This window comes from Pan paniscus, chromosome X, assembly GCF_029289425.2.
Source record: "Pan paniscus chromosome X, NHGRI_mPanPan1-v2.0_pri, whole genome shotgun sequence".
NCBI classification, from domain to species: domain Eukaryota; kingdom Metazoa; phylum Chordata; class Mammalia; order Primates; family Hominidae; genus Pan; species Pan paniscus.
Genome location: NC_073272.2, coordinates 32,450,406 through 32,476,057, shown reverse-complemented (window position 1 = coordinate 32,476,057; position 25,652 = coordinate 32,450,406). Strand labels below are relative to the sequence as shown.

At 42.1% G+C, this 25,652-nt stretch overlaps 1 protein-coding gene across 8 annotated transcripts in view; it reads right to left on the bottom strand.

Annotated features, from left to right (window-relative positions):
- The window catches only part of GK (glycerol kinase), a 77,067-nt gene extending 52,548 nt beyond the window's left edge, over positions 1-24,519 (bottom strand). For all 8 annotated transcript variants that reach the window (XM_034949424.1, XM_034949428.1, XM_057301057.1 and 5 more), the window contains exons 1-4: positions 24,280-24,519; positions 12,404-12,477; positions 9,859-9,965; positions 522-599 (exon numbers count right to left, since the gene is read on the bottom strand). In XM_034949424.1, coding sequence (XP_034805315.1) covers positions 522-599; positions 9,859-9,965; positions 12,404-12,477; positions 24,280-24,357 — 337 coding nt within the window. In that variant the 5' untranslated portion in view covers positions 24,358-24,519. The remainder of the gene's footprint in view (positions 1-521; positions 600-9,858; positions 9,966-12,403; positions 12,478-24,279) is intronic.
- Between the last annotated feature and the right edge of the window lie 1,133 nt (positions 24,520-25,652).

Here is a 25,652-nt window from a genome sequence, read left to right as displayed (position 1 = left end):
TGGGAGAGTTAATTCACTATGTGAATATGTATGATCCAAAAATGGTAAATATACAACAGTTAATTTCTTAGCAGACTCTTCTGCCCATCCCATCAAGATTATAGGCACCATGACTGCATGTGTTTTTTTTTCTTTCTTTTTTTTTTTTTGAGATGGAGTCTCACTCTCTTGCCCAGGCTGGAGTGCAATGGCAAGGTCTTGGCTCACTGCAACCTCTGCCTCCCAGGTTCAATCAATTCTCCTGCTTCAGCCTCCCGAGTAGCTGGGACTATAGGTGTGTGCCACCACACCTGGCTAGTTTTTGTATTTTTAGTAGAGATGGGGTTTCACCATGTTGACCAGACTGGTCTTGAACTCCTGACCTCGTGATCCACCCACCTCAGTCTCCCGAAGTGCTGGGATTACAGGCGTGAGCCACCATGCCTGGCGACTGCATGCTTTTTTAGCAAGATATTTTAATATGACCACATTTGCAATGTGAAGAAAGGCCCTACATTTGACATCCATGCGTGACAGCTTACCCACAGCATTGTAGAGAGGCTCTCCAGTTATCTTGTCCCAGACTACAGTGGTTTCCCTCTGGTTGCTGACACCAATAGCTTTAAAGAGAAAGTTAAACAGAAGGAAGTCAAAAATTTAACAAGTAGGAAACTACTTCAGGAAAACAGCTCTCATCTTACTAGAGACACAACTAAACATAGCAAATCAAAAAAATATTTGAAACATTTGTAGTGATATTAGTTTATTTTCTTTGAGTGGCTCCAGAAAAAGTCAATACCCAATGCCAAGTGTTTCTTTTCATTTCTACATACTCCTTCCAGCTTTACTACTAGCACACAATGATGGACCCAGATCAATACCCAAATAAAAGGCACACTGGTTGCTTTAAGGAATGCAATAACTTTACAAATTTATAATACCCAATTTATTATTCTGAGCAGACCAATAATCAACTAATTCATTTGTTTACCAATTGCTACAAGAAATTTTCCTCCCTATGTGTGTGCATTTTTGTGTGTGTGTGTGTGTGCACATGTACATGCCTACATTTTAAGAAAATAGCTATGGACAAAATCCTTCATGCTGAGCATCCTTATATTATGATTTGTTAGAAATTCAGTTTTATTCCTGTATTTTTAATATGTCACAATACATAAGAATTTGAATCAGGCATAAATATAATATATAATGGCATTTACATTATATTGACCTACATAAAACAAGTACTATATTTAGTGTAAAAAACACTAACCCACACTATCTTATTCAGTTCAGCTTGGTTGAGCTAAATTGGAGGTTTTCAGACTTGATTGTACTTTAGAATCAACTGAGGAGCTCTTAAAAAATACCAATGCCCAAGCCCTGGTCAAAACATTCCAATGTAACTGACCCGGGATGGGATGTGAGCATTGGTATGGGTTCCTAAAACTTCCCCAGGTGATTCTAATGTGCATCCTGGCTAGAACACACTTGGCCAAAGGATCCAGCTCTTCCAGAATTTAAGATTAGGACAGACCTTAAAGGCTGTATAAGCAAAAATACTTCTCAAGCTCAAATCTTCTCTAGAATCTCCTGTCATATGACCATCCAGACAGCACTTCTAGTGACAAGATATTCACTACATCTCTCAAGGCAGAGCAATCTCCATTGGACAACTTTGGTGCTTTTTTTCTTTTTGTAAATCCACCAGACTGGAAAATGTAGCAAGACCTCACCTCTACAAAAAAATAAAATAATTAGTCAGATGCAGCAGTACACAACTGTAGTCCTAGCCACTCGGGGCTGAGGCAGGAGGATGGCTTGAGCCCAGGGGTTCAAGACCACCCTCGGCAATGTAGCAAAACCCAGTCTCTATAAAAAAATTTTTAAAAATTAGCCAGATGGCCTGGCGTGGTGGCTTGCACCTGTAATCCCAGCACTTTGGGAGGCCGAGGCAGGTGGATCATCTGAGGTCAGGAGCTCAAGACCAGCCTGGCCAACATGGCAAAACTCTGTCTCTACTAAAAATACAAAAAATTAGCCAGGCATGGTGGCATGTGCCTGTAATCCCAGCTACTCAGGAGGCTGAGGCAGGAGAATCCCTTGAACCCAGGAGGCGGAGGTTGCAGTGAGCCGAGATTGCGCCATTGCCCTCCAGCCTGGGTGACAGAGGGAGACTGTATCTCAAAAAAAAAAAAAAAAAAAAAAAAAAAAAAATTAGCCAGGTGTGGTGGTGTGTTCCTTTAGTCCCAGCTACTCAGGAGGATTCCTTAAGCCCAGGAGTTCAAGACCAGCCTGGGCAACATAGTTGGACCTTGTTTCTAAAAAAAATTTTTTTAAATTAGGGGGGTATGGTGGTGCACGCCTGTAGTCCCAGCTACCCAGGAGGATTGCTTGAGCCCAGGAGTTTGGGGTTGCAGTGAGCTATGATGGTGCCACTGCACTCCAGACTGGGCAACATAGTTAGATCCTGTCTCAAAAAAAAAAAAAGAATAAAAATCATTTTCTGTGGCCGGGTACGGTGGCTCACATCTGTAATCCCAGCACTCTGGGAGGCCGAGGTGGGTGGATCCTGAGGTCAGGAGATCAAGACCATCCTGGCTAACACGGTGAAACCCCATCTCTACTAAAAATACAAAAAAAATTAGCTGGGTGTGGTGGTGGGCGCCTGTAGTCCCAGCTACTCGGGAGGCTGAGGCAGGAGAATGGCATGAACCTGGGAGGCGGAGCTTGCAGTGAGCCGAAATCAGGCCACTGCACTCCTGCCTGGGTGACAGAGCAAGACTCTGTCTCAAAAAAAAAAAAATCTTTTTTTGTGTAGCTTCCACCTCCCGATCTTAGTCATATTCTTTGGAGATATATAGAATAAGGGTAATCCTTCTACATGCCAGTCTTTCAAAACTTGAAGCAGTTCTTTTGTACCTCAAGTCTTCTCTTCTGCTGTGTAGCCTAAACAATCCAATTTCCTTCAACTGACCCCACCTAAACATGGCATGGTTTAAAGTCCCTTTATCACCATGCCTAGGAACATGCAAGTATATGTCCACATCACTCAAATTGTACGTCCAGAATAAAACACAATACTCTAGGAATGTTCTGACCAGCACAGAGCTGAGGGGGAACATCAGCTCCCTTGTTCTAATACTATTTATCCAATGCAGATTGACTTACTTTATTCAACATCTTTTCTAAAACTACCTATTGGGTGGTATGCTCACTAACTGGGTGACGGGTCTGTACCCCAAACCTCAGCATCATGCAATATACCTACATAACAAACCTGCACATGTACCCTCTGTATCTAAAAGTTTATATATATATATATATATATTTTTTAAAATATTTTCTAGAGATACAAAGATGATTGAGATTCTACTCCAAAGAAATGTAGAGGCATAGGGTATAAGGAAGAGATTCTGGGTAAGACAAAAATGTTTATAAAAGTAAATAAAGAAAAGAAAGGAGAATGAGGGGATGGATGGGGCTGGGAATCAATGGGGACTTGGTTCTGACTGATGTAGTGACAGGAGAGGATGGATTACCAGCACAAGTGGAGGGAGAAGCTCCAAGTGGGGCAGAAGGCTATTGCTGCCCTTGTGATGAAGGAAAGTTGGCAGGAGATCCAGATATTAAGCACAGCAACAGGAAGGTGAGGATTTAAGGCCGCAGACCCTCAACTTTCTCCATGAAGCAGGAGGTAGGGTTATCTGCCAAAACAGGGCAAGAGTTTGGGGCACCATTCATTAGAGCTCAGGCTCTGAGGCCAGATAGCTGGGATTCAAATTCCAATTCCTGTGCTTCCTAGCAGTGTGACTCTGGGTCTCAGTTTTGTGTCTTGTAAAATGGAGAGAGTAATAGTTCCAACTTTACAGGGTTACAGTGAGGAGTCAATGTATATTAAAACACATGCCTGGTACACAGTAAGCACTCAATAAATGTTACCTACTGCTGCTGCCATGGTCATTATTATTGAGAAGAGAGTAGAGTAACAGTTTCAGAGAATGGGACTGAGCTAAGGAGGGCAAATAAAGGAGTTCTGCAGCAGCTCTATGGGTACATATTGTGAATGTAATTTTTTTGTGCGTGTGACGACTTTACAACATGGGATCACAATGAACTTATAGTCAACTAAAATCTCCTATTCCTCCTCACTATGTTAATTTTACCATCAATAAGCTGGCTACTTTCTTACTCATAATCCTTGAGTCACTATTCTATGCCTCTCATGCTACCTATCTTTACCGGGTCATTTTAACTTTTCTTCAGAATCTAATTTAGAGCTATTTCAATCTGATTCTTCAGTCACGGGTTCCTCCCTGGGCATTCCTTTTTTCTCTTCTATCTTAATTGGATTCCTTCATGCCAAGTAAAATTGCTTTGCTTGCAGACAAAGTCCAGTGAAACAGCTTCCCAGGATTCTCTGCCAGCCACAAACACGTCTTTACTACCCATTTCTCCCCAGGGCACACAAGTCTTATGTGTGAACTTATCTCTGAACTTTTTCAATGTTCCAGTGTCTTGTCATTCCTACCCTAAAATCCTCTATGTTTTTTAAAGAAAACGTTGCCAACTGCTAATCTCAGCACATGTGCCATTCCTAATGGTTCCTAATTTTAATTCCTTCTTTCTTAGAATAACACATTCAGGTTTTATAATTCTCCACTCCTCCTCATGTGCACCGTTTAAGATAATATGAAAGTCACATGCATAAAACATGTATTTCCTGGCCTCAAAGTCTTTCATTTACGGATATCATAACCATTATCATATATCGTATTGCTCTTGCATTTACCAGCTTCATACTTTACCCACATATTCTCTTTGGGGGCACTTTTCTCTACACTGAATGTCTGTAGTAAAATTAAACTAGTTAAAAGCTACACTCAAAATCCCTGGTTAATTTTTCTTAAAATTTTCCGTGAAGTTATAATCACAGTTAAGAAAATATACCTTAGAAAAAAGAGCCTTTGAAAATACTCCAGGATGTTAATAATTGTTGTCTTGGTAGAATTATGGATGAGATGCATCCTTTTTTAAAATTAAAATCATAACATATAATTATAACACATTTTTTAGGAGAAAACTAAAAACACACAGAACAAAATAATAAGAGCTTCGGAGGAAGGTTCTCTGGCTACAAAAAGTAATACCATGTGGGAAGAGAGATAAAGCTTTTTATTTTCATTTTTTTTTTGAGACAGAGTTTCGATGTTGTTGCCCAGGTTGGAGTGCAGTGGCGTGATCTCGGCTCACCGCAACCTCTGCCTCCCTGGTTCAAGTGATTCTCCTGCCTCAGCCTCTCAAGTAGCTGGGATTACAGGCATGCGCCACCATGCCCGGCTAATTTTGTATTTTTTAGTAGACACAGGGTTTCTCCATGTTGGTCAGGCTGGTCTCAAACTCCAGACCTCAGGTGATCCGCCTGCCTCAGTCTCCCAAAGTGCTGGGATTACAGGCGTGAGCCACTGCGCCCGGCCTGATAAAGCTTTTTAAAACAGGCTCTGGAAGATGTGTACTTGAGGTGGGTTAGAAAAACTGCAAATGAGATGTGGCTGCTGCTGGAAACATTTTGGAGAACGAGGTGCCTTCCTGAAACCCCTGAGAGGCCCCTGACAGTATGAGTCTAAGAGGTGGTAGAAATGTGTGTGAATATGTTGGGTAGGGCAAGGCAGTGGAGGAATGGATATGTGGGTTTCCCTTTTCTCTAACAGGGAAATAATTGTTTTAGATACAAGATAATCTAATCTCTGAGAATTTTATGCTCTCAATTTTGAAAGAGTTTATGTTGTGTTTTCGTTCTATCACATGAATGAATATGTAACTCTTTTTTTTTTTTTTTTTTTTTGAGATGGAGTTTTGCTCTTGTTGCCCAGGCTGGAGTACAATGGCATGATCTCGGCTCGGCGTGATCTTGGCTCACTGCTACCTCTGCCTCCTGGGTTCAAGCGTTTTTCCTGCTTCAGCCTCCCGAGTAGCTGGGATTACAGGCATGAGCCACCATGCTCAGCTAATGTTGTATTTTTAGTAGAGATGGGGTTTCTCCAAGTTGGTCAGGCTGGTCTCGAACTCCCAACCTCAGGGGATCCACCCGCCTCGGCCTCCCAAAGTACTGGGATTACAGGTGTGAGCCACCATGCCCAGCCGTAACTCTTTATATTTTGGAATTGCTACTGTGACTCTTTATACTTTGTAATTCCTTGAGCCCAGTGACAGGCAAACAGAGCTGACTCTACCGCTAGAAGGAAAGAAGCAGTCTATTTAATTGCCTTGAGCTAGTGTATGCTGCTCAGTTGGAGAGTGAATTTTAATTTTGGAGGCACTGTTCCTAGTGACTTGAAATCAACAAACCTTCTGTCAGATAAGCATAACAAAACCAATGAAATTGAAATTTGCCAAGGAAATACCAGACATGAAGAACTCTTAATGACTGTCAGGTAGGACTATAAATGATATCACTCTTCAGTTGGCAAAGTTAATTTACTTGCCACACAAGAAATAAAAACAGAAGTGGTTTGTGAGATTACCATCAGTGTGGCTCAGGAAAAAGAACTCTGGTCTAGGAGTCAGGGGAGCTGTGCTTTAATGCTAATCTACCACTAAAAAGCTACATAACCTGCAGTTAAGTCTTCTTCCCTAATTTGCAGATAGAGGGAGCTGGTCTAGTTGACTGAAGATCCTTTAGTGTTTTTTTTTTGTTTTGTTTTGTTTTTGAGATGGAGTTTCGCTCTTGTTGCCCAAGCTGGAGTGCAATGGCGCCATCTCGGCTCACTGCAACTTCTGCCTCCCAGGTTCTAGAGATTCTCCTGCCTCAGCCTCCTAGGTAGCTGGGATTACAGGTGTGCGCCACCACGCCCAGCTAATTTTTTGTATTTTTAGTAGAGACAGGGTTTCACCATGTTGGCCAGGCTGGTCTCGAACTCCTGACCTCAGGTGATCTGCCTGCCTCGACCTCCCAAAGTGCTGGGATTACACGCGTGAGCCAATGTGCGCCCAGCCTTTTTTGTTGGTTTTGTTTTTTTGAAACAAAGTCTTGCTCTGTTGCCCAGGCTGGAGTACAGTGGGGCAATCTCGGCTCACCACAACCTCTGCCTCCTGGGTTCAAGCGATTCTCCTGCCTCAACCTCCCAAGTAGCTGGGATTACAGGCGCCCACGACCACGCCTGGCTAATTTTTGTATTTTCAGTAGAAACAGGGTTTCACCATGTTGGCCAGGCTGGTCTCGAACTCCTGACCTCGTGATCCACCCACCTCGGCCTCCCAAAGTGCTGGGATTACAGGCGTGAGCCACTGCACCCAGCCTCCTTTACAGCTTTAACAGTTTGTAATATAGAGTTCTATGCAGGCAAGCAAAAGCTTGGTCCTTGGCAATGCCAATTGGATAAATTTTCTGGGAAAAAAAAAATAGTACAACTGGCCTGGTATGGAGGAGCTTGTGGGATGTTCTCTTCTGTGGCCAGAGGATGGTAGTTGTACAGATGGAAGTGCTGGGTCAGTTTGGCTCAGATGTGGACTTCACACTGGCCAGACACAGAGGAGTATAGAGAAGCTGCCTGTTCAATTCTTAGACCAGGTAGTGCAAATGGAAGACAAATCACTTGGGCAGGAGTTGTGTGTCATCTTCACATAACCGTAAAAACAAGGGAAAAAGGAATAGCATCCAAGTGGGTCCAGAAAGCCAACACATCACAACCTACCTTACCTGTAAGGGAGGTAGAATGATGTCAAAGCCATGGTCAATCACCCTGGACTCTACATTCTAAACATGGCTTTAAGCTGCCTGGATTACCTACGTCTTTGGTAATTTTGACAAGAGTGTGCTACTGATTGCCTATTATTTGTTTGCACTGTTTAGACTGTGAGAAGTGCAAGAACAGCTCAAGGAAATGATCAACAACAATCACTAATGCACAGCTCATCTAAAGTTCAGGACTACAACCCTAAGAGAAGTTTGAAGCCCTTCCACTTAGATGTAGGGATAAAGGGAGGATAGGATTAATATGTGCATAATATTAAAAGTTGTTAATAAAATATCAAATTATACTTTAAAAAAATCTGCAATAACAGAAATAACTCTATTATTTTATGCATTTCCATTTATTTGTGATTATCAGATTAACATGTTTTCTGCACTTAAGCATTACCTCTATTGTATCCTTAGCACATCTGGCACATAGTAGGCACTCTATAGATTTGTAGTCTTTTTTTTTAAGTGAGTTTTAATTTATACAAATAGGGGAAAGGCTCAGGAGTGATGGTAAGTATCTAAGCCAAGATGATGGCAATCAAGCCACCACCACCAATTGATGTTCGCTCTATCTATAGTCAAACTACCTAAGGAGGAAAAAAAGAGCCCTTGAATGGTAAACTTGAAAATTTTAGGCTATAAAGTAGACAGCAAACTTCCACACTATGCTTCCACCTTTTATGCTATTATATCAATCTTGGGTGGCTGGATTTTTTTTCCCTATATGAATGATGAAAAGCCAAACATAGATATTCAATTAAAACTACTAGGACTTCACTGGGCGCGGTGGCTCATGCCTGTAATCCCAACACTTTGGGAGGCCGAGGCGGGCGGGTCACGAGGTCAGGAGTTCGAGACCAGCCTGGCCAGCATGGTGAAACCCCGTCTCTACTAAAAATACAAAAAATTAGCCAGGCATGGTGGTGTGTGCCTGTAATCCTAGCTACCTGGGAGGCTGAGGCAGGAGAATTGCTTGAACCTGGGAGGTGGAAGTTGCAGTGAGCCGAGATCATGCCACTGCACTCCAGCCTTGGGGACAAGATCGAGACTCCATCTCAAAAAAAAAAACAAAAACTACTAGGACTTCACAGAGAAATCCATAACAATCTAACACCCTCAAGCAATTATTTCAGGGAAATTTTAGAAGTGAAGAGTTTGGATTCCAATTACCCCTTCCCCACAACCTACTCATTCCTCTAGTCTTTCTCTCCTTAGCAAAAGGCATCCTCATCTATCCAGGAGCTCTGGCAAAAACCAAAGCATCACCTTTGACCAATCTCTTCCCTCAACCCCACTACTCTCTGTTACCCCAACATCCAGTCTATCAGCAAATTCTGGCCCTTTCTCTCCACCTCCACTGCTACCATTATTGGTCAAGCCACCATCCTCTCTCAGGACTTCCATAGCAGCCTCCGCACTAGTCTCCCTGTGTCCACACTTTTGCCTTTACCATCTACTCTCCACACAGCAGTCAGAAAGTTGCCTTGAAACTGCAAGTCATCCCTTGCCGCCTTGCTTAAACTTTCTCATGGCTCCCTATGATACTAAGAATAACATCCAAAATCCTAAATATGGCTGATGAAGCCCGACCCACTTCCACAATTTGATCGCCTACTGAAACCCCCTACCCAGTCTCATTGCTCAACATTTTTAGTCTTCTTTTGACACACTGGCCTTCTTTCTGACCCGGAAATGTCCCAAGCTTATTCCCACTTCAGGGCCTTTGTACGTGCTGCATCCTTTTCCTCAAACACTCTTCTAGACACTGGCATGGCTGACCCCTTTTGCCCTCTGAGAGCTCAGCAAAAGTGTCACATCCTCAGAAAGGCTTTTCCTGGCCACCTAATCTAAAGCAAGCCCTTCTAGGCACAACCCACCATACCACTTGGTTTTTATTTTTTGGAATGGAACTTTTTAGTATTTGAAATTATATTTTTCTGCTCTTATTATCTCGCCCCCATCCAAATAAAAGCTCCATGAGGACAAGAACTTAAATCTTCCTGTTTAGTGTTGTATCCTCAAGTTCTCATAGAAATGCTTGGCACTGCATAGGCACTCAATTATAAGCTGAAAGAATAAATTAATGAATTTGATTGAGAGTCTTATTATGTGGGTAAAATATTCTATTAAAATACCTTTTATGTTGGAAATATCAATATTGAGCTGTCCAAGTTTCTCACATGTTTTCTCTATACACTCATAGACAGAATGTAGAATTTCCTTAGGGTCCTGTTCCACCCATCTTTGAACAAAAGAAGGCATTTGGTTAGTAAGAAAGCAACACAAATATAACTTTTTTCTATAGAAATGTTAACTTAAAAGGGTGTGGCTGGTGCATACATTAAAGAAAACCAGATTAAGCAAAGCAAATTACATTCCACATTTTAAAGAAATGATTTCAAGAAAAGCCTATTTCCTTACAATTTTATTATTCTCCACATAGTAATTAATCATTTTCAAGGAGGCCACTAATGGCAGGCCACAAACAGCAAATATCTACCTATTTTAAAATTATTTTTCCAAGTCTAATAAGAAATTAGTTCCCCTTCTTTATATCCTGCAGATTTAATTAATTTTGATAAATTATCTGCATGTTTCACTAATCGCTGATTATTTCTAAGTAGACGGAAATATATTTATTATTATTGAGAATGATATATTTGGGAAGCAAAAGGAATTCTGAAAAGTCAAATAAGTATACTAGTCTTTTTTGCTACTTTTTTCCCAAAATGTTTTGTTGGAATTTAGGGAGAAATTTAAAACTCCTTTTAACTATTTCATGTAGATAAGTGATTGGTCCAAGTTCTCAGACCCAATCTCAGTATAATTTTGGTAAAGTACCAGGGCCTCAGGAGGATGAAAGGCTAATAGTAAATGAGAAAGGTGAGAAGCCTAGGAGAAATATGGTAATTTGAGGAAGTCCAAAAGTAGAAATGATACAAACTAAAATGATTCTACCATAGGATCCAGAAGTAGCAAGGGAATTCCAACTGCCTTTCTTCTCTGCCTTTCTCAGGCCTAACTAAATGCTTCCCTTTCCTGGGCTTTGAATTCTGTCTCTAACTAATTTTTTTTTAATTTTTTTATTTTTATTTTTTTTGAGATGGAGTCTCGCTCTGTCGTCCAGGCTGGAGTGCAGTGCTGGAGTGCAGTGGCGCAATCTCGGCTCACTGCAAGCTCCGCCTCTCGGGTTCACGCCATTCTCCTGCCTCAGCCTCCCGAGTAGCTGGGACTATAGGCGCCCGCCACCACGCCCGGCTAATTTTTTGTATTTTTAGTAGAGACGAGGTTTCACCGTGTTAGCCAGGATGGTCTCGATCTCCTGACCTCATGATCCGCCTGCCTCGGCCTCCCAAAGTGCTGGGATTACAGGCGTGAGCCACCGCGCCAAGCCGTCTCTAATTTCTTTTTAAAAACCCAGTCTCCTTCTGTGTATTTATAATTTTCATCTAGCCAAGACTCAGGTATCTTCTTTACAAATTGCACTGGGTTCAGGCTTGTGGACAATCATGCTAATGCCGCTAACGTATCAATAACTTTTATTATTAAACAAAGGAACTCTAAAAAATTAGGACATTTTTTCATGTGCAGAAGACAATACAATTTGGAAACACATCAATTTTTTTCTCTTTCTTAAATTGAGGTAAACTTTACAGTGAAATGCACAGATCGAAAGCACACAATTTGCTGAGTTTTGACAAGCGGAAATACCCATCTAACCAACACCCCAGTCAAGATACAAAATATTTCCAGCATCCCAGAAAGTTCTTTCATGCTCCTTTCAAGTGAATCACACACCTCACAGACAACCACTTTTCTGATTCCTATCATCCTAGATTAGTTTAGACTATTATAAAATTTCAGATAAATGGAGTCATGCAGTATATACTCTTTTGTATCCAACTTTTTCATTTTCCATATTTCCAGTGACATTCCCTTGTGTTGGTGCAAGTATCTGTCCACTTTTTTAAAATTACTAAATGGCATTCCATTGTTATCCATCTTACTGATGACAGACATTTGGGTGGTTTCCAGTTTGGGGCGACTTTTAATAAAGTAGCTATAAACATTCATGTGCAAGTCTTTCGATGGGCATATGCTTTTATTCCTCTTGGGTAAATTCCTAAGAGTGAAATGCTGCAGGTGTATGGTTAGCTTTGCAATAACCTGCAACACAGTTTTTCAAAGTGGTTATATCATAAACATCATTAAATTTTAAATAATATACTTAACATCATATTTAATCACAATTACTACATATGAATACTATTCCCAAAAATGTGATTTTAGTATTAGATGTTAAGATATGTGAATACTTTTTTAAAAAGATACCTTTATTATAAAACAAACCTGACACTCAAATCAGCAAAGCAGCATTTTTGCAATAATAGGAACACAAAACTAAATGACTTCAAAGTTAATGTGAAATTTCTGATATTTAATACTCTTTTGCTTTATTACTTTATTATTTATTCCTTATCTGTAACTGAATTCCTAAGCCACCAATTCCTCACATGTAAGACATACCAAGTTATTGCATATTTTCTTGACTAATAACAACCTTTCAAATGTTTTCAGGAGGATGTCTGACCAAGTTTACTTTACAAATCCACAGGGCAAGTTGGGTGAGATGGACTAACAAACATAATGTGTCTTTACATATTAAATTAGGAAACATACCCTTCTCTTGGGAACTCTTGTTTTATTTCTACTTGATGATGACTAAGTAGTTCAGCTGTTTTTGAATTGAAAACCTGAAAAAGATATTGTAATATTAATGTAAAAATGCAGGCAGATATCAAGGATGTTTAAAGTTATTCAGTAACTGAAGTTCTTGTTCACTGGTAGAAAAAGTCCAATTAGATGAAATGCCATATAAGATGTTCCACTTTCTTTTCATATGGATTCATAAAAGATATAAGGCAGCATCAGAAATAACTTCTCTTTAGGTAAAAAGAAACCTATCGAAGATAAAGGTAAATTAAGAAGCAATTCCCTACTCCTTAAAAAACCAAAATGGTTCTCGGAAATTTAACACATTAATTAATAATATGGATTTATTTTACAGAATAGGAAAACCAAGAATAATAAAAGAGAGCTGATACAATACTAATAGCAATGGTGTAAGTTTCCACTCCATTTATCTTGGACGTGGAGACAGAAAGGGTCACAGATACTCAGGCACATATACATGTACTGTGTAGATTCCTTTGAAGGGAAGTGTGGCTACGCATCTAGCTCTTATAAAAGAGAAATAGAAGACCAGACACGGTGGCTTACATCTTTAATCCCAGCACTTTGGGAGGCCAAGGCAGGCAGATCACTTAAGGTCAGGAGTTTGATACCAGACTGGCCAACATGGTGAAACCCCATCTCTACTAAAAACACAAAAAATTAGCCAGGCGTGGTGGTGGGAGCCTGTAATCCCAGCTACTCAGGAGGCTGAGGCAGGAGAATCCCTTGAACCCACCCAGGAGATGGAGATTGCAGTGAGCTGAGATTGAGCTCCACCCTGGGCGACAAGAGGAAAACTCCGTCTCAAAAAAAAAAAAAAAAAAAAAGGCAATAGAGTCCTTGTTAGTAAAGGGATAAGTATATACTTGGCCCCATCCAGCTGAGTACTCTCTGTGACATGCTTGTCATAAATTGCTGACCCTTGATATAAAACATTAAAACCAATGGATGAAAACTAACAAAGAAGTGTAATACGATCCTCTACAATTTTAGCACTACTAAAAACAACACTTTTTAAAATATAGCAAGTTTTGCCGGGCGTGGTGGCTCATGCCTATAACCCCAGCACTTTGGGAGGCCGAGGCAGGCGGATCACGAGGTCAGGAGTTTGAGACCAGCCTGGCCAACATGATGAAACCCTGTCTCTACTAAAAATACAAAAATTAGCTAGGTGTGGTGGCGCATGCCTGTAATCCCAGCTACTCAGAAGGCTGAGGCAGGAGAACTGCTTGAACCGGAACCCGGGAGGCAGAGGTTGCGGTGAGCCGAGATCACGCTATTGCACTCCAGCCTGGGCAACAAGAGTGAAACTGTCTCAAAAAAAAAAAATCTATATATATATATAAGATATATATATATCTATATATCTATATAAAATATATATCTATAAAATATATATAGATATATATCTATATATCTATAAAATATATATAGATGTATATAAAAAATATATAATATATATAGATATCTATATATATACAGAGAGAGAGAGGGAGCAAGTTTTTCATATATATTGTTTCCATGTTATAGTATCTATATTTGAGTACCAAAGTACTTACTCTTACAGAGTAAGATGCATATTTTGATTAAAATTAACTTCCAAAATTACTCTAATTACAGCAGTGAAGTCACTTCCAATTAGTAAAGTGTTTCCATGCCTAGGTTTCCTGTGGGAGAAAATTACCTGTTCAATGCAGACTAAGAAAATAAAAAGCGTTGAATGTTGCCTTCCTCCTTCTATATCACACACGCCCCCTTTCCTCTTTTCTGGAGGAAATAATAAACATAATGAAAGCAAGAGGGCAAATTCTGAAGTCCTTTGAGAAGATAAAATATCTTACAAGTCAAAGGTTAACTTGATACATCATACACCATGTGATAGCCCTGTGATTTACAAGGTAGCATTAGGGTATGTCTCTAGGATACCAGCTCCATTAGCATTAGGGTGTGTCTCTAGGAAGCCAGTTCCATTTGCCCTGCTTTATTCACTGAAGTATCCCTAGGAACTAGAATAGTGCCAGGCACAAAGTTGGTGCTCAATAAGTATTTGTTTAATGTCCAAAAAACATGATGTATTACATGTACTTATTAGGACAAAAATTATCAGATAAAATGAGAAACACTTATGTGCAGAAAAACTTCACTACAATAGGAAATTCCAGCTGTGTTACTGTTATTCATATTACAGCTGCTCCCTGCTACTCTCAAATCCCTAAAGGACTCTAGGTTAAGAAAACAAAGTATTGGCCGGGCGCGGTGGCTCACGCCTGGCACTTTGGGAGACTGAAGCAGGTGGATCACCTGAGGTCAGGAGTTTGAGACCACCCTGGCCAACATGGCAAAACCCCGTCTCTACTAAAAATACAAAAATTTGTTGGGCGTGGTGGCGCATGCCTGTAATCCCAGCTACTCAGGAGGCTGAGGCAGGAGAATCACTTGAACCAAGGAGGTGGAGGTTGCAGTGAGCTGAGATCATGCCATTGCACTCCAGCCTGGGACACAAGAGCGAAACTACATCAGGAAAGAAGAAAAGAAAGAAAAGAAAGAAAGAAAGAAAGAAAGAAAGAAAGAAAGAAAGGAAGGAAGGAAGGAAGGAAGGAAGGAAGGAAGGAAGGAAGGAAGGAGGAAGGAAGGAAGGAAGGAAGGAAGGAAGGAAGGAAGGGAAAGACAGAGAGAGAGAAGGAAGGAAGGAAGGAAGGAAAGAAAGAAAGAAAGAAAGAAAGAAAGAAAAAGAGAAAGAGAGAGAGAGAGAGAAAGAAAGAAACAAGGTGTCCCTTTTTGCTGGCTGAATTCATAAAAACCTCAATAGCAGACCTATGGGGCTCTGAATGGAATGAGACCCCTCTTCCATCACCTCCTAGTTTTAACTAGGGCAACGTCAGGGCCCTTATGCTAAAAATGAATTCATGGATCTTTGGAAGAGACACAGAAAACAGAAGGATTTTGGTAAATTCTATTTGCTGTATTAGACCATGAAGCCATCCAATCAAACAACATTTGGATGTACCAGGATGGAGTCTAGACCTCCCTACTTCATCAAAGCTCTGAAACTTAGGAGACTGACACCACCTTAGTGTATGTAGCCTGTCCAATAGAAATATAACCCAAACCAAAAACGCAAGCCACATACTAATTTTAAATTGTCTCATTAAAAAATAAAAAGAAACATATGAAATTAATTTTAATAACACATTTAAGCCAATATATCTATAAACTATTGTTTTGACATGTGATAGATATAAAATATTAATGATTTGTTTTTACTAAGTCTTTGAAATCCGGTATATATTTTACACTTACAGTCTACTCAATTCAGACTAGCCATATTTAAAGTAATCAGTAGCCACATGTGGCCAGTGGCTATTGTACTGGACATGAAGTTCTAGAGTACTTTTTTCCTCATATATCTAGGTTCACATGAAGTCTTCTGGCCATTGATTTGTCTGCAGATGGGCAAATGTACAAAGAAGGCTAATGATGTTTCCACAAGACTCTATGGTAGACGATAATTAACTCCACATTAAAACACAGTACCCAGAGGCAAGAATGCTAGTCTGATTTTTTCAAGTAGATTTCAGAAATCATTGTCAATTAAAGATAGCAGTGGCTGTATCACTTGCTTTATACAATGTCTAGCCTGGTCATTTGTTTTTTTGCTGGGGTGTTTGTCTGAGACAGGGTCTGGCTCTGCCACCCAGGCTGGAGTGCAGTGGCACAATCTCAGCTCACTGCAACTTCTGCCTCACATAGGGCTGTCAGGGCTATGAAGAGGAGAAAAGACATGTAACCCAGAATTATGAGGGTCTGAGAAGGGCTCTCAGAAGTGGTAACTTCTAAACTAAGACTTCAGGTTGAACAGAAGGGAGTCCATGCGGGACAGTGGGCGTAGGACTGCAGGGTGTACAGGTGGGCGAGGGTGCACAGTACTTGTTGATGAGAAAGGATTAGAGGGAGGCAAGACTGGGACAGGAAGAGCAGTTGCAATGTGTCTGCAGTCCAGGTGAAACATACAGAGGCCTCCACTAGGAGGGCAGCTGCGATGGGATTGACAGAAGTGAAGTGCAAGTGCAGAGAGATTCTTAATTCAGGAAGTACAAGCAGGAAAAAGAGCAACACCCAGGGATGACAAGTTACAGGTCAGCGCAACTGAGTAGGCAGTGTTTACCAGACAAGGGATAGGGTAGGAGCAGTAGCTTCCGGACAGGAACGCATAGGAGATTGCAAATTTTGTTTTAGATAATGTGTGTTTGAGATGTTGCTTGGGCACAGAAGTGGAGATATCCAGTGATCAGTTGCTTCTATTTTAGGTCATAAGCTTAAAGAAAAAGATCCAGGCTGGGCACTGTGGCTCATGTCTGTAATCCCAGCACTTTGGGAGGCCGAGGTGGGCGGATCACGAGGTCAAGAGATCAAGACCATCCTGACCAACCTAGTGAAACCCCGTCTCTACTAAAAACACAAAAATTTGCCAGGCATGGTGGCATGCACCTGTAATCCCAGCTACTCAGGAGGCTGAGGCAGGAGAATCGATTGAACCCAGGAGGCGGAGGGTGCAGTGAGCCGAGATTACGCCACTGCACTCCAGCCTGGTAACAGAGCGAGACTCCGTCTCGGAAAAAAAAAAAAAAAGAAGAAAGAAAAAAAAAAAAATCTGTCCTCAGACTTTTGTGTGGGCCAGAAAGGTAGTTGACAACGTCATGCTTGGTGTGATTTAGAGGCAAAGAGCACACACAGACCCCGGAAGCACAGAGAGCTGGGGCACATCGAGCTCCAGCCCTGCCCACATCAGCTATTTGACATTTTTTTCTGAGCCTCTATGTTTTTCATTTGTAAAAGGATAATAAAGTAATTTATGAAGAGTATTTAGCATAGAATAGGCACAGAGTATACATCCAAAAGGTGTCAACACTATCATTGTTGCTACTACTGTTACTAATTTTATAATTACTTTTATTACAATTACTACTCCCACCACCACTAATAGATGACAGAATAAGGATTAGAAATCACTCATTCTGAATAATGAATATAGGAAGCCAGTCCTATATTCATCTCTAAACCCAAATCATGTCTCAATTCCAGATTTTGTTTTGGGTGAAGGGCAATTTAAAAAGGAAGAAACAAGGAAAGTGAACATAGAATGAGAATTTAGCTCAGTGCAGACACAGTATATACCCAAAAGATGTAACCACTACTGTCACTGCTGCTACTACTGCTATGTTATTATTATTATTATTATTACTATTACCTATAAGTGATAGTATTACAGTTGGAAGTCACCAGGTCTATATTCAGCTCTATGTGCAAACTATGACTCAATTCCAGATTTGGAGGAGGAGAGTAATTAAAAACTGAAAAAACAAGGAAAATTGTTTTTATAAAAAAGTGTTTGGCCGGGCCCGGTGGCTCACGCCTGTAATCCCAGCAATTTGGAAGGCCGAGGTGGGCGGATCACCTGAGGTCAGGAGTTCAAGACCAGCCTGGCCAACATGGTAAAACCCCATCTCCAATAAAAATACAAAAATTAGCTGGGTGTGGTGGTGCACACCTATAATCCCAGCTACTGGGGAGGCTGAGGTGGGAGAATCACTTGAACTCAGGAGGTGGAGGTTGCAGTAAGCTGAGATCACACCATTGCACTCCAACCTGGGCAACAGAGCAAGACTCCGTCTCAAAAACAAAAAATATTTAAAAATTAGCTTCTGAAACAACACATGTATTCTCTGCCTTATAAGAATGAGACTTCTGGGGAGCTGAAATGCTCTCTTTACTAAGTAACTGTCCTGTAGGCTTGCCTCACTCATCCTATGACTAATTCATCTGTCCTATCATAAATGTGCACATTCATTTCCCTCCCCATGTGATTTCCCCACTAGCCTACTCTTTTATGACACACTAAACTTTACCATGTGATAAGACATTATTCAGAAATGTAAACTTCCTCTTGAGAACACCATGATACTACGTAAATGTGAGTGACTGAAAATAAAAATATTAGCCACAAATATGTTCCATGCCAAATTTGACTAGAAAAGGCATCTTCCAACAAGCCACAGAAGTAAAGAAAACATAGCAAATGAAATTATGTTTTTCTTAAAAATGAAATTGGCCGAGCACGGTGGCTCACGCCTGTAATCCCAGCACTTTGGGAGGCCGAGGCGGGTAGATCACCTGAGGTAGGGAGTTTGAGACCAGCCTGACCAACATGGAGAAACCCCATCTCTACTAAAAATACAAAAAATTAGCCAGATGTGGTGGCACATTCCTATAATCCCAGCTACTCGGGGAGGCTAGGCAGGGGAATCGCTTGAACCCAGGAGGCGGAGGTTGCCGTGAGCTGAGATCACGCCATTGCACTCCAGCCTGGGCAACAAGAAGAGTGGAACTCTGTCTCAAAAAGGAAAAAAAAAAAAGAAAGAAAGAAATTGTAGTAAATGGCATATACCTACATCAAATAGAGGTATAGTTTCTGATTTTGACTTTTTCCAAGATGCCTCAAGTTTTATCAGTCTATTCTAATCCAAGCGTTCCAGTCAACACACTTGAGTCCTTGCAGGTCCCTTGCTGCTAATGTTGGTTCATGTAACATGTGTCTACCACATGCCAGATGCTGTGTCAGGCTTTGGGGAAGAAAAATGACATGGTTCTATCCCTCAAGAAGCTCAAAATTGAAAGCTCTTACCACTTAGTCTTGTGACAGACAAGATAAGAGTGGGTGGCAGCTCTCTGTTGAGAATGTGTTCCTGGTACTTGTGTAATGTGATGGGCAAGGAAACAAGCAAATGTAGTGGAGAAAGAAAGAAACAACAAAAGAACCACAACTTGGCCGGGCGTGGTGGCTCACGCCTGTAATCCCAGCACTTTGGGAGGCCGAGGCAGGCGGATCATGAGGTCAGGATTTCAAGACCAGCCTGGCCAACATGGTGAAACCCCATCTCTACTAAAAATAGAAAAAAATTAGCCGGGCATGGTGGCGCACACCTGTAATCCTAGCTACTCAGTAGGCTGAGGCAGGAGAATTGCTTGAACCTGGGAGGCGGAGGTTGCAGTGAGCTGAGATCGTGCCACTGCACTCCAGCCTGGGTAACACAGTGAGACTCCGTCTCAGAAAAAAAAAACAAAAAGAATCACAACTCTACTTATCACAAGAGTGGCCTCATTCCAACTGTGAGCCAAATCAGTTTTACCAAATTTATTGTTCATTAGTCCCTGGCCCATAATGGGTGCTTAATAAATGTGTTGAATACATAAATGAAGGAAAGAGGAAATCCATCTGTAAGCCTTATGAGATCTCTAAGTATGATGGGACAGCTGGGGCCAAGGGAATGCTTCCTGCCAAAACAAGCACTGAGCTACAATTCTAGTCATTCTTTATATGTATTGTCTGTTGAAACAAAATGATTATGCAACCATTATCCACAGTGACACACCTGAGCCCTGCCTAGGACCCACTGAATTTGAGTCACAAGATGATCATAACCCACAGTACTCATTCAAAGGCAATATTTTTTATAGATTGCAAAACCAATTTATAAGTATGTTTTTCTTGGTGAAGATTCATTCGTGATGATAATCAGAACTGACACTTGATTAATAGGTGAGAAGGTGGCCTCCCCCTTCTCTCATTTCCCCTTCACAGTACTCTACACAGCTGGGGAACCCAAGGCAGTAGTCAGGAGGACTGGTTTCAGAGTATAACAGACCTGGACTTGAATCCTAGCTCCACAAGTTACTCTGTGACCTTGGGCACAATCCTCAGCCACAGTCTAATCACCTGTGTAAAGAAGCTTACTAATACGATCTACATCAGAGTTATGAGGATTAAATGAGATAATGCTGGAAAAGTCTTCAACATAGTACCTGACACATTTCAAGCCACAACACATTACAAGTCTTTTAAAAAATCATCATAGTGGGGAAAAAATTAAGTTACCAAATTAAAGAAGGAAGTTGATTGCTTAAGCTGAAACTTTTGTCTTACAAAGAAATGGCCCCTCCTTAAAACCTGTTACACTAATTCTCTTTCCAAGAAGTTCCTACTCTGCAATCTGAGTTACCATGTGCCAACCCCAATTCACTTTCCTATCAGATAAGTTGGAAATTTTCCGCTTGTACAAAGCATATGCATGGGGTCCCAAGATTAATTCTTTGACAATTTGATGAGGAAATGAACATGTTCTATTGTATGTCTACTACTAAAATGTAAGAAGAAATTAAGAAACCAAACGTACCCAAGAACGTTTTAAGAGGTAAGAAAGAAAACCAGAATTAAAATTCAGTTAACTTGGCTGGGCACGGTGGCTGACGCCTGTAATACCAGCACTTTGGGAGGCCGACGTGGGTGGATCACGACGTCAGGAGTTCGAGACCAGCCTGACCAACATGGTGAAACCCCGTCTCTACTAAAAATGTAAAAATTAGCCGGGCGTGGTGGCGCATGCCTGTAATCCCAGCTACTCAGGAGGCTGAGGCAGAAGAATCACTTAAGCCTGGGAGGTAGAGGCTGCAGTGAGCCGAGATCATGCCACTGCACTCCAGCCTGGGCTACAGAGCGAGATTCTGTCTCAAAAAAATAAAATAAAATAAAAAATAATTCAGTTAACTTATTAAAGAGAAATAAAAATCTACTCAATAAACATGTATAAAACACTCTCTGAACAGTCTTTAAGTGCTGTTCATCTTTGTATTTCATAAAACATCTTGGTCAACATGACAAATAGCTTAAAAGGAGGACCCTGCTCCCAAGTACAGCAGGTATACGATTATAATACAAGGGGGAAGGTAATAAGAGCTATTAATAGAAGTATTTTTAAAAGTGCTGTAGGAAGTGGGGGGGAATTCTGAATAACGGTTTGAGGAAGACTTACACTAAAAGGTGGCAGTTGAGCCACTATTTAGAGGTAGAGAAGCGGATATGTGGGATAGAGGTGGAGGCATTTCCCTGGGATGAAAGAGCACAGATAAAGCCTTTTCTCCTTATGGGAGAAAGCTAATATTGCTAACAGAGAAAAAAGAAGAAGAAAGCTTGCAGAGATTATTGGTCTCAGGAAAGTCAAGTTAAATATGCAAATTTAATGAATAATAGGAAATTACTTAAATATCTTTAATTTTATAAGCTTCCTTATGACAGTTCTTATCCACTGTATTCTTTCCTGAGAGGTAAGCAATTATTTTTCAGTCATAATTACAACGTGGAGTAATATGACTGGAATAACTCCCGGGAATCATCTTGTGATTGAAGCACTTATTCAGCAAATCTTTTATCTGCATTTTGCAGGGAGTGGTTTAGCAACCTCTCTCCTTATAAACAAAGGAAAAAACACCTTGCTAAACCATTCCTAAGTTTTTCACTACTTCACACAGGATCTCTAAGGTTTTTTTATTTGCCTCTAGAGCATGCTTTCATAGTTGTTTCTCAAGGAGAGGACAATTTTATTGATCAACTTTTATAAATCATTCTCTAAGCAGGATAAGAATCTTCTGAATTTGCATCTTAGCTTACATGCAATGAGACGAGGCCTCACAGAACCCAGTAAACAGGAGCCAATTTTTGAAGGCTCATGTTGTTCATGTTACAGACTGAAAAATTAATTGTGGTAATATGAAGTTGATCAAGTCCTTCTTCATTGATGTAGAAAGATGTCTTTTAGGCAACAAAACCTGAGGGACCAAGAACAACCTGCAGTGAATAAAGAAGATTGCTGGGCTACATGGACAGCAATAATGAAGAGTCAAAAAGAAGGCATGGACAGTTCAAGCTGACTCCTAAAGGAAGCCTACAAAGTTATGAAATATTTTACCCATTTTCATATTGAGCAAAGGCTGTATAAACTTGAGAACATCTGCCATGCTTGGTTTGGCCCCCACAGTGCTTTATAAACTAATTGCCAACATTTAAGAATTGAAAGATTTCATTGAAAACTCTAGACTACCTGCTTTTAATCTGACGATCTGGCAGCACTGGGCTTGTGTTCCTGCTTGGCAGCTACTAGCTGTCCCCTTGACCTGGATATCTCTCTAGTATGCCTTCCCCCTTCTACCTGCCTGGTCCCTGCAGGCATTTGTGTGGGCAATTCTTGAATATGGCTTTAAACATCAACCCACAGTTAGTTGGCACATGTCTTAATGGTCTTTCTTAAGTTGGGAAGATGATGATCGTGTATATTATGTATTAATCAAATCCAGTTAAGCAAACTTTCTTATGATTCAGGATTACTCTATAAACATTTCTATGAATATAAGACAAAGTGAAACCTGCCCTGGGTGATCAAAAGTTAAACAGTGCAAGAGACAGTGGAACTATGCTTGGCAGCTCAAACCGGGGTAAGTCATTAAATAAGATTCAAACCAAAATTAGACTGAAAGCTTCTCACTTTAGACAAAAAAAGATATGTCAGGATCAAAGCACAAATGCAGTTTTTAGTCAAGTGCCAGCTCTGACAGAACTTTGAAAAAATATATACATTGTATGTATAATGCCTATGTATAAATATACACATATGTGTATATATGTATAGATATATACATACTAAATAACACAGGAAAACATGATTTGCGGTAAAGTGAAGAGCTAAATAATCATTAAATATTTACATCAACTTGCCAAGTTAGTCAAATATCCATTGAAAGCATGGGCTTTTATCAGCAGGCATTCATTTCAATTACTTTTATTTATTTTTTATTTATTTTTATTTTTTTGAGACAGAGTCTCGCTCTGTTGCCTAGGCTGGATTGCCCAGGCTGGAGTGCAGTGGTGTGATCTCCGCTCACTGCAACCTCCGCCTCCCGGGTTCAAGTGATTCTCCTGCCTCAGCCTCCCGGGTAAGTAGGATTACAGGCGCCCGCCACCACGCCCAGCTAATTTTTGTTATGCCAGGTTGGCCAGGCTGGTCTCGAACTCCTGACCTTAGGTAATCCACCCGCCTCAGCCTCCCAAACTGTTGGGATTACACGTGTGAGCCACCGCGCCCGGCCTCAATTACTTTTAAATTATCTTACTGAACTCTGTGCTAGGTCACTTTAAGAGCAAGTTTACTAATTGCACAAAAATTAATCAGCAGAGTCACTTAAATAGCAATCTTTTGTGGTAAAACTGCGCTGTCACACATGGTAAATAAAAAGAGAAACAGAATTTCCGTCTCGCATTATGCTGTGAAGCACAGTAAGGACAATCATTTGTTTGTAATGGGCAAAGTCTCAGAACTGAAATTTGCGAGTCTTCGGAATTAAATAAAGATTATGGCAAAAGCAGTGTAGTGTGACTGTTTCCTAATTTGTTCTGCCACCCTCCCCAGTATTCAACCCTCTGCAATTTTTGTGGGAGAGGATGACAACGCATCATCACTCCAATACTTTATTCGTTCTACTGCTGGAAAGGACGCTGTGTTAGCTACCACAGCCGTGACACAGCTTTCCCCCCATCCAAGGACGTCCTGTGTCTCGCAGGCCAAATGTTCCTGGGGAAGACCGCGGTAGCCGTCAATGTGGCCACCTGTCCCCTACTGCAAGCGGGCCGCTCTGCGCGGATGCTCGGAGAGTCCCTGCTCCCTTTGGGGGAAGAGTCACCCCATTAGTAGGTGACCCAGCTCCGCCACCAAAACTGCGACTGTTCAACTCGGCCATGGGGGTCATGAGAGGCCGAGGTCCCCCAGGCCTGGGTGGGGCATCCCCAGTGTGGCAGGTCCCGTTCCGGCCTCCCTCCCTTGCCCAGCGGCCGGGGCCCCGGGCCGGAGAGATGCGGGATGGGGACACAACAGCCACCCCCTCCGTCCCCCGACTCCCGCCCCGGCTCAGCGCCTCTTCACATGTCACCCCGGGCTCACCAAAAAGCGCGTCGAACTGGTGCCCTGGTCCACCGCCCCCACCAATGGCCCCAAAACTGCCTTCTTTGAGGCTGCCATGAAACCAGCTTCAGGTCGGCCGGCGATTGCGGCCGGTTTCCTGGGTGACGGCGGCGGGAGGGGGAGGGGCAGGTGACGAGTCCAGAGATCGAGGCCGCGCGCGTCCGCTGAACGCTCGGACCGCGCTCGAGGCGGCCCCTTTACCCGCGCGCAGCCTTCTCACCCCGCCCCTCCGGCCCAGGCCCCGCCCCCCACCGCGTACCCCAAGGCTCCAGGGGCGTGTCGGGGGGGGTGGGGGTGGGCGCTGTCACCTGGGCTGGCCAATCAGCAAACGCAAAAGAGCCGAACGCTCGGACAGGCAGAGGGCGATGAGACGTCACGGGGGCGGGGCCTGGGCGCGGTGGAGGCGGCGGCCCGCGCAGTAGGTCACGTGGGGGCCCGGCGAGCGGACAGCAGAGCCATCCAGCTGCATGGCTTGGGGCGGAGACGAGTACTGCCCTTTGGCAGGCAGCGCTCCTGGCCGGCGAAAAGAGCGCACTTCCACTAGTGTCCTGGGGCTCGCCTCCATAGGGGTCTCAAAGTGTGTAGAACTGCTTGTTCCCTCCAGTGGGCTGTGCAGAGTCGTGCAGCGACGTGAGTCGCTGTGTGGACCTACCCGGCCCGGCCTTCCCGCGTTTCCCACGCCCCGCCCACCTCCCTGCATCTGGCCCCTGGTAATCGTAATCATTCCTTTGGCTGGGATTGACCCCATATAGGGTCACCTCAAGGAGCAACGCGAATCCTTCACCGTTGCAAGCTTTTCAGGGACAAGAAACGCGGAAGTTCTTTCGGTTTAGCATTTAAGGAAAGCACCCAAAATCAACCTCCCCAAGTTCCTCTATCGACCATTCAGGCAGAAGGCGCCCGGCACCACTCCGTCCTGACGCGCCCTTGCTCCTCGTTTGGCCTCACTCTGCGGTCCCCTCCCCCACACGCCATTTCCTCTCCCTCCATTAACTGCTTTGGATGGCAGGGGACAGAAAAGGGACTCTGCCTTGACCTTGAATTTACCTTGCCCGGATCCTTCTGGATCCTGTGTTCTAAGGGCTTTCAAACTTGGAACCAAGACCCACACTGCGAAACAGTTTACAAAACAAATCCAGGCTCCAGTGTGTGTGGGCGGGGAGCACATTTGTAGTTACAATTGTTACACATGTAAATACATGTTATATACATCTAATATACATTTATGTATATATAGAAAAACTTTCCAAAACAATATTTGTCCTTCCACAGTATGCATTTTGTATTTTTATTCTATGGCATATCATTTTTTTAATGCTGATTGAAAATTACTAAATTGCTTTTGTAACCCA